The sequence below is a fragment of the Bicyclus anynana genome, chromosome 21, assembly GCF_947172395.1.
Source record: "Bicyclus anynana chromosome 21, ilBicAnyn1.1, whole genome shotgun sequence".
NCBI lineage: Eukaryota > Metazoa > Arthropoda > Insecta > Lepidoptera > Nymphalidae > Bicyclus > Bicyclus anynana.
Window position 1 is genome coordinate 12952560 of NC_069103.1, and position 13801 is coordinate 12966360.

The 13801-nt window shown below is 37.9% G+C and overlaps 1 protein-coding gene across 2 annotated transcripts; it reads right to left on the minus strand.

Annotated features, from left to right (window-relative positions):
• Window positions 1–220: 220 nt before the first annotated feature.
• Window positions 221–13583, minus strand: LOC112054475 (protein sel-1 homolog 1). Of its 2 annotated transcripts, none has more exons than XM_024094276.2 (13): window positions 13046–13583; window positions 12481–12614; window positions 11300–11390; window positions 10595–10818; window positions 9559–9754; window positions 9033–9184; window positions 8366–8491; window positions 7578–7700; window positions 7307–7412; window positions 6008–6156; window positions 5445–5573; window positions 4800–5207; window positions 221–3862 (listed from the first exon to the last, which is right to left on the minus strand). In XM_024094276.2, exons 1-13 carry the CDS (start codon window positions 13314–13316, stop codon window positions 3728–3730), a joined length of 2244 nt encoding a protein of 747 aa, XP_023950044.2. In that variant the 5' UTR covers window positions 13317–13583; the 3' UTR covers window positions 221–3727. The 2 variants fall into 2 exon arrangements, with proteins under 2 accessions (XP_023950044.2, XP_023950036.2); XM_024094268.2 differs by having other exon boundaries at window positions 221–3874.
• Between the last annotated feature and the right edge of the window lie 218 nt (window positions 13584–13801).

A 13801-nucleotide genomic window follows, 5' to 3' on the forward strand; every position in this document is an offset into this window, starting at 1 on the left:
GTATAAATTAGTGAACATTGACCCTATTTACCCGAATGTATCATAAAAATCAATATATTCAAACCTAGTCATCATCCCCATTGTTCAGTGTAGTGTTGAGATAATAAAATCGTACATCTTTTGACTTTCGGTGCACAATAATTTATATATTTACTTATCTGTCTACGTTCGCCGAAACGGAGTATTAATAATGTACTGTAGGAATAAAATAAAACTAGAATTAACCTTATAAAATCTATATTTATTTTATTTACAAAGCATTATCATCACGATAAAGTAAAGTACCTCAAATCAAAAATGTGTTACAAAACTTGATTTCACCTGCTTAAGTCAGTCCATACCACACATTGCGCCCACCGATTGATTCTTTGTTTGATTTGGGGGGTAATTGAGGGGTGATACTTGATTGGATACGTTTGACAGCAAATTAATTTAATTAAAGTTGTCAATCTGACATTTATCCTAGGGACTTGACGGGCAACGGATCCGATCAAGTGACATAATAACCCGCCTGTTTCAAAATATTTTTGTTTGGCAATATATTAACAGATCTTTGGTGCAGCAACAGGATTAAAAATGGTAGAACCCAGAGCCGTGAATCTATACTTGTATTTTTATAGAGGTAAAGTTTGTATGATTTCTAGGGGGTAATCTCTGGAGCTACTGTTCCGATTTTGTAATTTATTTACCAAAACAAGTTATTTCTCAATGTCATGGGTTATATTTTATCCCCGTATTAGTACAAGAATGGGAACTACGCGAAGAAACAGCGTAACAAACAGTTAAGTTAATAAAAAGATTATCTTTTGTCTGATGACGTCAAATCCGATAAATGCCTCTATGGCATATTAATCATGGCTATTTCTCTTTTGTACGTTGCAATGCATAGGATGGACTGAGCATTTCATACTTATATACAAATCACAAGCAATTTAAATTACAAACTGAACCTCAGCACACATTTACAAATTGTGCTCGTGTATTGTCTATAAATAAACGCACAACATTGCACTGTAGGTCTAATATTGTTTCATAAAAAATACATTTTTGTCTCTGTCGCATACTGGTAAGCTAATGTTACAAGTTCCAAGGGAAGGTATCAGTGTTGTTATAAATAAGAGGGTATTTGATGACTTGAGTTCAGTTGTTTGTGAGGCAGCGTAGACACCGTCACGCCGCCAGTCACGTTAGCGATTTTGTGCAATAACGTTTTGTGTTGTAATTATTGTATATCATAAATTGTTAGAGTGTTGATGCATTCTAAAGGGATTCCTTAAACCTACTTCCAAGGACACAAGTCCTGGGACCTGCTCGAGGTGTTTCCTCTGGCACAAAATAATGGTACTGTAAGGACCCTCGTCCTTGCTATAAGAGAAGCTAAACACTGGCTCATCTCTACACTGGTAAGGCAAGCAGACCGCGCACGTCCACTCAGGTCGAACGCCGGTGACAGACTGACTCATTGCCCGGTGCCCCCACTACCAATTTACATGAGATAGTGTATGTAGTATTGTAGGTATGTATTTAGTATACACAAACACTACAGGTGCAATGAATGTTCCATTTCTCAACCAACCGGGTGTTATAGACACTTTTAGTGAAATTTTCATTATGACGTCACGCCTTGTGCTTATTCATAGACACTATAAATACAATGTGTAAATGTATGTAATGTCATCCTAAAATATTATACCTTTTATGATTGTAATAGTTTTGCCATGTGTACGAACTAAAATAGTAATGTCATAACGTCATTCGTTAGATTTGGGAACCTTTTCTCGACACTTAAAAATACAATTTTATAATTTATTTTTCAATTCAATATATGCAAACAACGCAGACAAAAACCTCGAACTATGTGCACATTTTATTATTTTACCATTTTCTAAAAATGTTGTTATTAAAAACAGTTTAAGGCTAAGACTTCACGAAGCGATTTTCACACAATTGGAATATCTTATTTGTTTCCTTGTTTTGTGGTGTACAATACATATACATAAATAAATAAGGTCTAAAGTTATTTTTGCCGATTAGATTAAAATATTTTATTAAAATATTGCACTTTTAACACATTTTCAATGGTCAATTAAAATATTCCGCAACATACGAGTACCACAATATTTCCTATTTAAAAGTTGTTTTTTAAATATTATTTTAGCCAAGTATTTTGAACACAATTCATATTACCCATTCCGCTATAGTTAAGCGACAATCTTGAATAGATTTTCCATTTTATTGACGGCTTTGTTTTGCTTGTATTATGATTTTTTTTTATTAACGTAAGAGAAGGTTGCAATTTTTCAATTCACCCACTGCCTTAGGTGACGGTCAAGTCATCAAATTTTCGAAACGTAAATGTTTTAGGTATTAGCTAACCCACTTTATCTTAATCTGACATGTTCGTTTCTTTACAATTTAGCCCTTGACTACAATCTCACCTGATGGTAAGTGATGATGCCGTCTAAGATGGAAACGGGCTAACTTGTTAGGAGGAGGAGGAAAATCCACACTCCTTTAGGTTTATACACGACATCATACCGGAACGCTAAATTGCTTGGCGGTACGTCTTTGCCGGTAGGGTGGTAACTAGCCACGGTCGAAGCCTCCCACCAGCCAGACCTGGACCAATTAAGAAAATCTCAGTCTGCCCAGCCGGGGATCGAACGCAGGACCTCCGTTTTGTAAATCCACCGCGCATACCACTGCGCCACGGAGGCCGTCAAATGATTGATCATTTTATTTTGTGCTCTTATATTTGGTGGAATTATTAAAAAACATGCAAGGTTCTCTTATGTACCACTCTAAATAAATCCCATCCCAATTAACAATTCAAAGCCAAATCTCCATCACAAAATAGAACGTCTATACAAAAGTCACATTATGATTAATACCTCGGGCACACTGGGCGTTTAAGCTTGCGTTAGACCTAGTAATCAATATTTTAAACGAAATAAGAAAATTTAACTACAGATTGACTAAACATCCTTTGTCTTTTTTTTAATTTATATATTTACATAATTTTTTCATTACTAACAACCAAGTCCAGAGAATTATTTAGCGGTATTTAAAAGCATATAAAAATACCACTTTAATATCATCCACTAACGCTAACGCTTCGAAAATCTTAAAATCAATCATCAATAAGTAGTCAAATTGAATGGACATAAATAAAGGTCAAATTGAATGGACATAAATTGCCCATCCCTGGGCCTGACTTACCCTAACCACCCGGCTATTTACTTATATCTTGATAATTCCATTATAATAATGAAATCGTTACTTTATCAAAAAAACTTTGCAACAACGTATATAGTGTATTATATATAGCTACAACATTTTAAATTAATCTTTAATTTGTCCCGTAACAGGTACAAGCAAAGATCGTTAAACATACAGGCTGAGTCGTACTACATTTTTTTAAGACTTGTGATTGGTTTGTCAGCCCCCCCCCCCCCTCCCAGCGGGCGGTCTATGTGGCTTCATACCAAATTTTAAGATATTCAAAGATTTAACTTCGGTCATCAATTTGTAATGTGAAATACTCAATTTAAGCTATAGCTTATAGCTAAGCCTCCCCCCCCCCCAGATAGAATCCTGGCTACGCCCATGTTGGTCAGTGTACCCGAAGCTAACAAAAGGAACGCATACCTAACAGTTTCAATTCACACCACATAAGTAACTCAAGAGTCTCACACAACACGTCTCCCTAGGTCGTTCAGTTCTCAGTTCAGTTGGCCGGCTGCGGAGGCCTGCGCAGGTAGACCACGAGCCCCAGGGCTCCGGCCAGCGCCGTGATGAGGTAGATGTCCCAGTTGGACAGCAGCGGCGAGTCGCCCGTCAGGAAGAGCACTGCTAGCGGACTCTGCCAGAAAGACTACAAATTATTGCTATTATTAGCGTGGCTGAATGACGTCACATACTATTTTTAGTCTTAACTTTACTGCTTTAATAAATAACTGACTACTGTAGGACTAAGATATGCATCATGACATGTCTCAAGATAAAAACAAATAATGAATTATCATGCACAGCACTTAAACGACAACACTACATGAGACAAATATATAAATGCGTAAAATAATTTAACAAAAAAATTGAACCGACGAAAGTTGTATAACTCTAAAAAACGAAAAATAACATCTTTGGGTAGATCGGTTTGGAGACGGTGCCATGCTAAATAGGTTCTTAGAGCGACCGCAGATATCCAATTGTAATTTGGACGAGTAAATTGATTTCTTTACTATTTAGTCGGACTTTTTGATTGGGAAAGGGAATTGAGATTCTAATGAGGTCTCCAATTGATTAGTTGGCTAAGATGTGTGGGTTCTCATATATTACTATTATAGTTGACACTTTTTTTAAATGGTCTTAAATAGTTCATTATTGTACTACTAGACAAAAAAGAATTATTCATATTTTTTCGAGACGTGGTTACATGAAAATTTTAGTTACGAAATATGTTTTTGACAATCCAAGCCAAAATGCCTGTCGGCCATGAGTATTTATTTCAATTGTTTCATGATGTCACTACAATAAATTCCATACAAATGGGGCGTTTGACAAGAATATTAGTTAACAATTAGTTCTAGGTTTAGTACATCAAGGGTGTGACGTCACAAAATGGACGACAGCGTTTTTAACATTTGGAAAATTTGAAAAAATGCGTGATATTTAAATTGAGTTTTAAAAGAAATCCTTAACTTTTATTTATTCGATATAAAATAATATTGTTAATTTGATATGAGTCAACTACCACCGCCTTCAAACCGTTAGCGGTTACCACTCGGTGTGTCACTAACCTCCAGCATGTTCTCAATAGCCGAGTGCGCGTGCAGTCGCGCCAACGCCAGCGCGGCGGGCAGTCGCGCGTCAGCCGACGCCTCCGCCGCCAAGTCGTAGCAGCGTTTTGCGAGGTGCAGGTCGCGGGCCAGCCCCAGGCCGCGCTCATGCATATACCCAAGGTTAAACGTCGCCTGTGCGCTGTGCAACTGCTCTGACGCGATGCGATAGTGATGTGCCGCGGCGTCGAGGTCGCGCGGGGTCCCCAGCCCGTAGTAATGGTAGTCGCCGAGCTTGACCCGTGCGCCGGCGCAGCCCTGGGACGCGCCGCGCGCCCACAGCTGCAAGGCGCGCACCCAGCGCTCTTGCGCGGGGAATAACCGCGCCTCGCCCTCGTCTAGTAGGAAGGCGGCGTTGCTCTGCGCCACCTGTTGAATAATGATGTAAGAACATGACGGAAGAATAAAGTATGTATCATCATCGTTATCAGTTTTAATTGTTGACTACAGGGCCAAGCCTCCCTCCTCAAAGGAGAGGAGATATTGAACTTAAAGCCACCCATGATCCTAAATGCGGATGGGCTAGTGGCTAAAGGCTATAATCAGCACTAAATTGACAATATACGCCAAGAGCGCATTCGTTCACTCATTCAGTAACTCGTTCACCTCGTAGCCGCGCTCGCTCAGCGCCAGGTACTGCAGGAAGGCGGAGTCCGAGTCGCGCGCGCGGTAGGCGCGGTGCGCCAGCATCAGCCGCGAGCCCCAGCGCCCGCGCTCGCACACGTTCTTGAACAACTGCACACACAGACAATCTGATTTAAACCACATGTTCGCGCCTTCCCAAAATTCACTTGACCGTAAAATTACCTCAATAGTCCTGTCACGGTCGCCACTTTTCTTATGGTAAAGAAAAAACTTGGAGAAGGTCGAAAAAAGCTTTATTGTAAGTAAGGTTGATTGATGACAATTATTCGTTATAGCAGGCTACAACCTTCTCGTTAGTTAGTTAGTTACGTTAGTTGACAATTGAGATCATTCGTGAAATGACCTCGCGCATCGAGTGAATCGGTATTTGCAAACCCCTTGGTTTTATGAATAGCAATTACAATGCTTGAGGGAATGACAGTAGACTTTTGGGAAGGCACGAACACCACAGACACAAGTAAACTAGCTTTTAGCTTAAGGAAACCAGTCCTAAATGAATAAGAAAGGAGGCAGGAAGCGAGTACCTCGACGGCGGTGGGGCACGAGCGCATGACGCCGAGCCCCTGCGCGTGCATCTGCGCCAGGTGGTACAGCGCCAGCACGTGGCCCGACTGCGACGCCAGCGAGAAGTACTTGTTCGCCTTCTTGAAGTCGCGCCGCACGCCGATACCGCCTACCAACACACAATATACCGACACCGTATATATATTTGTGTGGTCTACACTACACCACACTATTTATATTTGTGTGGTAAATTGTAAATACCGTTAGATTATAATCTATCTCCCGAGATTGTCACTAAAGAAAGATTGTGAATTACAAAATACTCCAAAGAACCAAAACTTGAGCGGCTCAGAAACCAATGGTTAAATTAAGTATTTGTTTTTATTTGTACATTCTTCCTTAAAATCTACTGAATAATAACACGTTAAATTGAATAACAGTATGTTGCGGGTTCACAATCTCGCGAAACATTATAATCTAACGGTATTTACAATTTTAAGATTAACTTTACCACACAAATAAAAAAAGAGTGTGGTGTAGACCACACGACTGAAGTGAAACTTCTTTCAAAAATAAAGTGCCATCTATGATCCTCTGACATAACTGCATCTTTAATTAAGTCTTCAACAAAAGGATTGTTTCAAAGCTCTCTAAAAACGCCATCTACTGACAGTTTCAAATAACAAACGCTATTTCATTTTGTCTGTAGATGGCAGCATGCAGTGATTACAATTTTCGTAACATATTCACAAACTGTTACTCCTTAAGTAAAGCTTGCGTAAAAAGTTTTAATTTAATAATCTTCTACTAGCTTATTAAAATGATGCCAATATGCTATAACCTTTAAATTTTCACTTCACTAGTCCAGAAAAACTATCTTTGTGGCTGTAAAACTCAAATCAAAGTTATACATTTTGTATCAACAAATATAAGATATTTAAATCATTTTCCTTAAAAATAAACAATAGATTCAAGTTATTATGGAACAAATAGCATCGTCGTCATCAACCCATATTCGGCTCACTGCTGAGCTCGAGTCTCCTCTCAGAATGAGAGGGGTTAGGCCAATAGTCCACCACGCTGGCCCAATGCGGATTGGCAGACTTCACACACGCAGAGAATTAAGATAATTCTCTGGTATGCAGGTTTCCTCACGATGTTTTCCTTCACCGTATGAGACACGTGATATTTTAATTTCTTAAAATGCACACAACTGAAAAGTTGGAGGTGCATGTCCCAGACCGGATTCGAACCCACACCCTCCGGAATCGGAGGCAGAGGTCATATCCACTGGCAAAAAACAAATAGCATATTCTTACCAAAGTACATAAAGCCGAGATGCAATTGTCCCTCGACCCAGCCTTGGTTAGCAGCTATGGTGAAGTACTTGAACGCTTTCGCTGTGTCTTTCGGTACACCACGACCCTAATGAATATTTAACTTGTTAAATTTTTTTAACGAATCCAGCCAGCTAAATAGCCATATTCATTAATTCATGAGAACACACATGTCTTATTTACTTATATTACTTATATTATTATACATAATAACTTTGTTTTATTTACTGGGGTGGATTAAAAAAATGTATACCTGTAAGTACATGATACCCAGACCACTCTGTCCCACCGGATTGTTCAACTCAGCTGCTTTTTTGAAATATTCAAAAGCTGTCTCGTTGTCAGCTTTGATGCCATCTCCACCCTCCAGGTATATCTGAAATTATAGACAATGCTATACTTTATTTTTCTGTCTGTAAACATTGATAATGCAATTGTTTATTATTCAATCTGTAAACATTGCTACAACAATACTTTATTTTTCTAACTGTGAACATTGACACTAGAATACTTTATTTCTCTATCTGTGACCATTGACAATACATTACTTTATTTCTATATATATGACCATTGATAATACAATACTTTGTTTCTCTCTGTGAACATTGACAGCACAATACTTTATTTCTGTATTTGTAAATATTGACAACACAATATTTTATTTCTCTATCTGTAACCATTGACAATGCAATATTTTATTTCTCTATCTGTAACCATTGACAATGCAATATTTTATTTCTCTATCTGTAACCATTGACAATGCAATATTTTATTTCTCTATCTGTAAACATTGACAATGCAATATTTATTTCACTGTCTGTAAACATTGATAATACAATACTTTATTTCTCTATCTGTAAATGTTGACAACACAATATTTTATTTTTCTATTTGTAACGATTGACAACCCAATATTCTATTTCACTATCTGTAAAAATTGACAACACAATACTTTATTTCTTTATCTGTAAATTGATTAATTGGCATTTAGCATGGGCACTAAAACTATTTGTTGAAGTTTTAGTAACATTGATAGCTCACCTTGCCAAGGAAAGCATTGGCGACTGCATTGCCAGACTTGGCAGCCTGCTTGAAGTAATGCAACGCCTTGTTCTGGTCCAGAGTCACCCCGCGCCCGCCTTGGAAGTGTAGCTGACCGAGTCCGATCTACGATTGAAATATTTATTACTTAAAATATTGTTTATTCAATATTGTTATATTCATTTTGTGTGAAGTACGAGGATAAGTCAAGTAATAGGAAGGAAGGTTTTTTTTTGGATTTACTCAAGCGCGGCAGACGAACATATGATACCTTGCATGTTGTTGAGTACATCCACCAAGCATAAGCCCTCAATATTTAAGATTCAGTAGAAAGACAGTAGAGACAGTGGTAGAGCTGTCCATCTCGATCATCCATATAATAGCCGCACGCGGTTAACCGATCGGCCGCTACTAAGGCTCACCTGACTCACCAATCTATACTAATCTAATCAGTAATACTTGAAACTAATATTATAAAGAGGTAAAGTTTTTGGTGTTTCAGGGAGTAATCGCGGCATATACTGAATACATTTCTACAATTCTTTAACCACTAGAAACCCATATTATTTGTGAATGTCATAAGCTATATTTTATCTCCGTATTCTCACGGAAACGGGAATTACGCGGGTGAAACCGCGGAGCGTCGACTAGTAGGCTATATACACACCTGCGCCTGCACGTCGCCCTTCTCAGCGAGCAGCTGGTAGTACTCGATGAGGTCGGTGTCGAGCGCGGAGCCGGTGGACACGCCGTCCGCCTCGTCCAGCAGCCGCACGCGGTGCACCGCCGGCCCGCCGCTGAGGCTCACTTGACTCGCCACTGCGGGGGAAACGGGGGAAATAATACGGGGGAGAATTAGGGGGGACAATAATAATAATAATAAAGCCTTTTTATTGATCCTTAGCGTTACAATAGTGCGTTACAAATTACAGTACTTTTAGATAATTTCTTAGAACCTAATGTTCACATTCTTAATTTTTTATGCACAATCTTAATATATAAATGTGAAAAGTCATTCATCACGAAATCTCGAAAACCGCTTGATGTACAAAGGTGAAAATTTGACAGGGAGGTAGTTTTCAATTAGTAGGTATCCACTGAGAACGTGCGATAGAGCTGGATTAAAGAAGTCAAAGTCGCGGGCGTCCGCTAGTGTTCATATAATACGGTAAGAGGTATGTGTGATTAAATACCTTTATTCGCAACCTTCATATAGAGTTCCATTGCTTTAGGGCAGGAGCTTGTGAGGGTAACGCCAGCCCAGTAGCGGTAGGCCAGCGCCATCTGCGCGTAGTCACTGTCTCCAACGGCACCCATGGTGTAGTGAACGAGGGCCTTCGCCTGGGAAACTGGTACTGCTATACCAGTGGCGTATAGAAAACCCATGCCCTATAGAAAAATGTATGTTGTATTTATTTTTTTTAGCTTTTGTGATTAGTCAATTATGATTTTCTTTTTTATTCTTTACAAGTTAGCTCTTGACTACAATCTCACCTGATCGTAAGTGATGATGCAATCTAAGATGGAAGCGGGCTAATTTGTTAGGAAGAAGATGAATCCACACCTCTTTCGGTTTCTGCATGACACTGTACTGGAACGCTAAATCTCTTGGTAGTACGTCTTTGCTTGAGGGTGATAACTAGCCATGGGTGAAACCTCCCACCAGCCAATTAAGAAAACCTCAATTTGCCCGGCCGGGGATCAAACCGACGGACCTCTGTCTTGTAACTCTGCATACCACTGAACCACAGAGGCCATCATAAATATTGCACATCATGTAATTAATATTAGCTTGGGGAAAAGAAATCTGTTCTCATCATCATTTATTTAAGGTGTTTTGGATTGTATGATTTCGATTAAATGTTACACAATTATGTTCTTTTTTAGAACTTACAACTATCGTGAGATTTAATCATCATCATCATCATCATATCAGCCGATGGACGTCCACTGCAGGACATAGGCCTTTTGTAGGGACTTCCAAACATCACGATACTGAGCCGCCTGCATCCAGCGAATCCCTGCGACTCGCTTGATGTCGTCAGTCCACCAGGTCGATTTAATCATATTAATTTACTATGAAAAACACATGTGATAATTTACTATGAAAAATACCAGTAAGACAGACTAGTTTCGAACCCTTTTGCAGTACCGTGCTATAGAGTTGCAATTGCTTTACTTGCAGTGTCATGAACATCAAAATTAGAGGTTTATGTTTAGTTTACTTACAGCATGTGCATCAGCATTTCCCTCCGCAGCCAACCCTTCGAATATATTCTTAGCTTTCTCCACATCGAGCTCCACTCCCTCACCATAGATGTAGGACCAGGCTAACTTGATCTGAGCGGGGACATAGCCCTTGTCAGCAGCGTGCTTTACTTGCAGTATCGCGCCACGTAGGTCCGGTGTTCTTCGTTCTAACTTGTCCACTGCTGCCTCGTATAACTCTTTTGCTAAGGAAAATACTATATATAAGTATTATTCTATCTACATTATCGGTTATGGCTAGAATCAAGTTTGTGGCACTCTGTTTTTTGACTAAATTGAAAATTTTGAAAATCCCCTGACTGTCATGAAATTATTAATTACATTTTTAAATACATGTTTTCATTTGAGACTTAACTAGAGTATATTTGCAGACATTCAGTTGTTCTTTCCCTTATTAAACACCCACAACTTTTAAACGTACCAACCAATTTTAATCAAATCTAAGAATCGCCCATAAGTCACCTACATTTTGATACAAAAAAACTAAATTGAAATCGCTTCATCTGTTTAGGAGCTATGGTACCATAGACAGACCGATACGTCAAACTTATAACACCCCTCTTTATGTGTTGGAGGTTAAAAATGGTATCCTATAGCAAAACATTCAAATAAAGTAAATTTCTGTTTACTTTAATTACGTGGTATACTCGTAGTGAACATACTCACCTTCTAACAGCTCAGGTGACAGTTCTGGCTCCTCTTGTTCAGGTAATGGTGGCAACATGTCCAGTATATCCTGAGGATTTTCTGCGGGTTTCTGTAATAAATGCCAAAGTGCATAGTTAATTTACCATTTTTTTTTTGTTTAGTTATGTCCATCAGTGATCAGTCAGTCGACTATAAACTGATTTTTTTGATAGAAGAGGATGTTTTTAGGTTGGAGGTCGCTACATTAAGCACCTCCTCGTGTAATGGTCATACAATGGTTGGTCCACCACACAACTCTTCCACGGTGGATCGCTTTAACCTTTTCGTCTTACCAGGCGTTATTAGCAATTTGGCAAGACTGTTTCTGTGCTCTAGTAGTTTGCTTTTGTGTTTTATTGCGTTTTTTGTTATTTCTTCCTTGACTGTCGGCATTTCGAGACATTCATGCATGTCCGCTGTTTTAGTAATCTAACATTTAAATATAGTCAGTTGAGCTTGAAAAGATTTAGTCTTTTACAGAACAGCTATTATTATTTATTTACACCCCAACCAGAGTGTAACTGTACCATGATATAACTTTTTAAATGTCCTATTATTTTTGCTTTTTCTAAGAAGCTGTGGCATTTTGCCAGTCCTGCAACCTTATGGTTGTGACTGACCCCTGATACAACACAAGTATTAGTAGTAAAACCATCTTCTTGTTTGTGGTATAGTAAATCTGCAGGTCTTCATGTAGTGTCTGTATCTCTTTATAAACACTTCACACACACAGAGAATTAAGAAAATTCTCTAGTATGCAGGTTTCCTCACGATGTTTTATCTTCACCAATTGAGACACGTGATATTTAATTTCTAAAAATGCACAAAACTGAAAAGTTGAAGATGCATGCCCTGGACAGGATTCAAAACCAGCACCCTCTGGAATCGGACGCAGAGGTCATATCCACTGGGCTATCACAGCTTTAGTAATATGCAAAGTAATAGTAGTAGATAATGCTTAGTCTTTACTGGTAGGCAAATCTTTGCTTCCAATCTATTGTGAGACCATCTTATTTCAAGCATAAATACTTCCATACATAATTTGAAAACATACAGATACCACTGTACCAGCTCCAGGAAAATACAGACTCAACCATTTGCTTTATCTACCAACTCAGTGGTAAATAAGAATTATGTGAAAAGAACAAAATCAAAGTTACCTCAAATTCATCCTCTGGTGAAGAAATACTCTTGACATCTTGTATCCAGTTAGGTTCGTGCCTGAACAATGTTGTCTTGAACATTTTTAGTGTTTTTTCCATTTGGTCTAAACTACTTTCTGCTAATTCTGATTCTATGAAACAAAACAAGAAATACTTCATGGTATATTGAGCAATGTAAAAATAAAGAATGCTTATTTGGTTAGTTATTTCAAGATTATAATACATATGTATGTATTATACAGTGTATGTACACTGTTTAAGTCAAAAGCAATTTTGTTTTTAATCTCTTGAGAAAAATTAATGCAATTGTTTTGGTAGGATTTGAACTAGTTTCACAGTTTTAGGGAGTGTTTTAGTAAGTATCCTATTTCCTAACTTTTCTGATTTTTTTATTCAACATATTAAAATATTACTTCAATATGTTTTAATCTGGTTTAACCACTATTCAGATTTGCTTTCTTCCTTCCTTTCCCTCTCTACTGTACAGAATAACAAAGTTTTATTACTATCAATCTCTAATACTAACAACAAATCTAATCTTATCAGAAAACATATTACTTACCTTTATCTTCTTCCTCTCCTTTAAGAAGGCCAACTGTTTTTCTTATTGCTTCATTGTACTCCCGCATCTCTCTCATTTGCTTAAACTCCAGATTCATCGCCTCAGATATCTCGTTGAGTAGATCCGGATCAATTTTACCTTCTTCTTTCAGTTCCTCTAAGGAATTGTCATCATCATCCTCCGAGTTTTTCTTTCGTGCCTCGGGGCCCAAAAGTTCGGCCGCCGATAGCACAAAACACAGCCAAACGATGTAAAGTCTTAAATTATCCATAATTTACATTTAATTGTAACGGTTTTGCAATAAGCCGAGACTTACGTGTCCCAAAAATAATGTAAATTGTATTGCATGAAATGTTTGTGCAAGCTATATTTGATATGCACAGTTGCTCACGACCGCCACTCACAATAACACACGTGTACTTTTCTCTACAAATTACATGTTTTAATTTTAAAGTAAATATATTTAAGTCGTCAACACTTTGTCGAAATTAGTTTCATGATAATTTTTTTTATCAGTCGAAACTCAAAATGTCAGACTAATTTTGACACTGACAGTTAAAAGTCAATTTGACAATTAAAATTTCTAGTCTATAGTGATCTGTGATTAAAATTGAAATCGATTTTTTTTACACCACTAAAAAAATTAATACATCTTTTAAAAACTCTTATAAATGTATCGAAAAAATTATGGATTACAAATATCTATAAAAAAATTACATTTTATACTAAAACACACTGAAATGAAAAAATACTAAA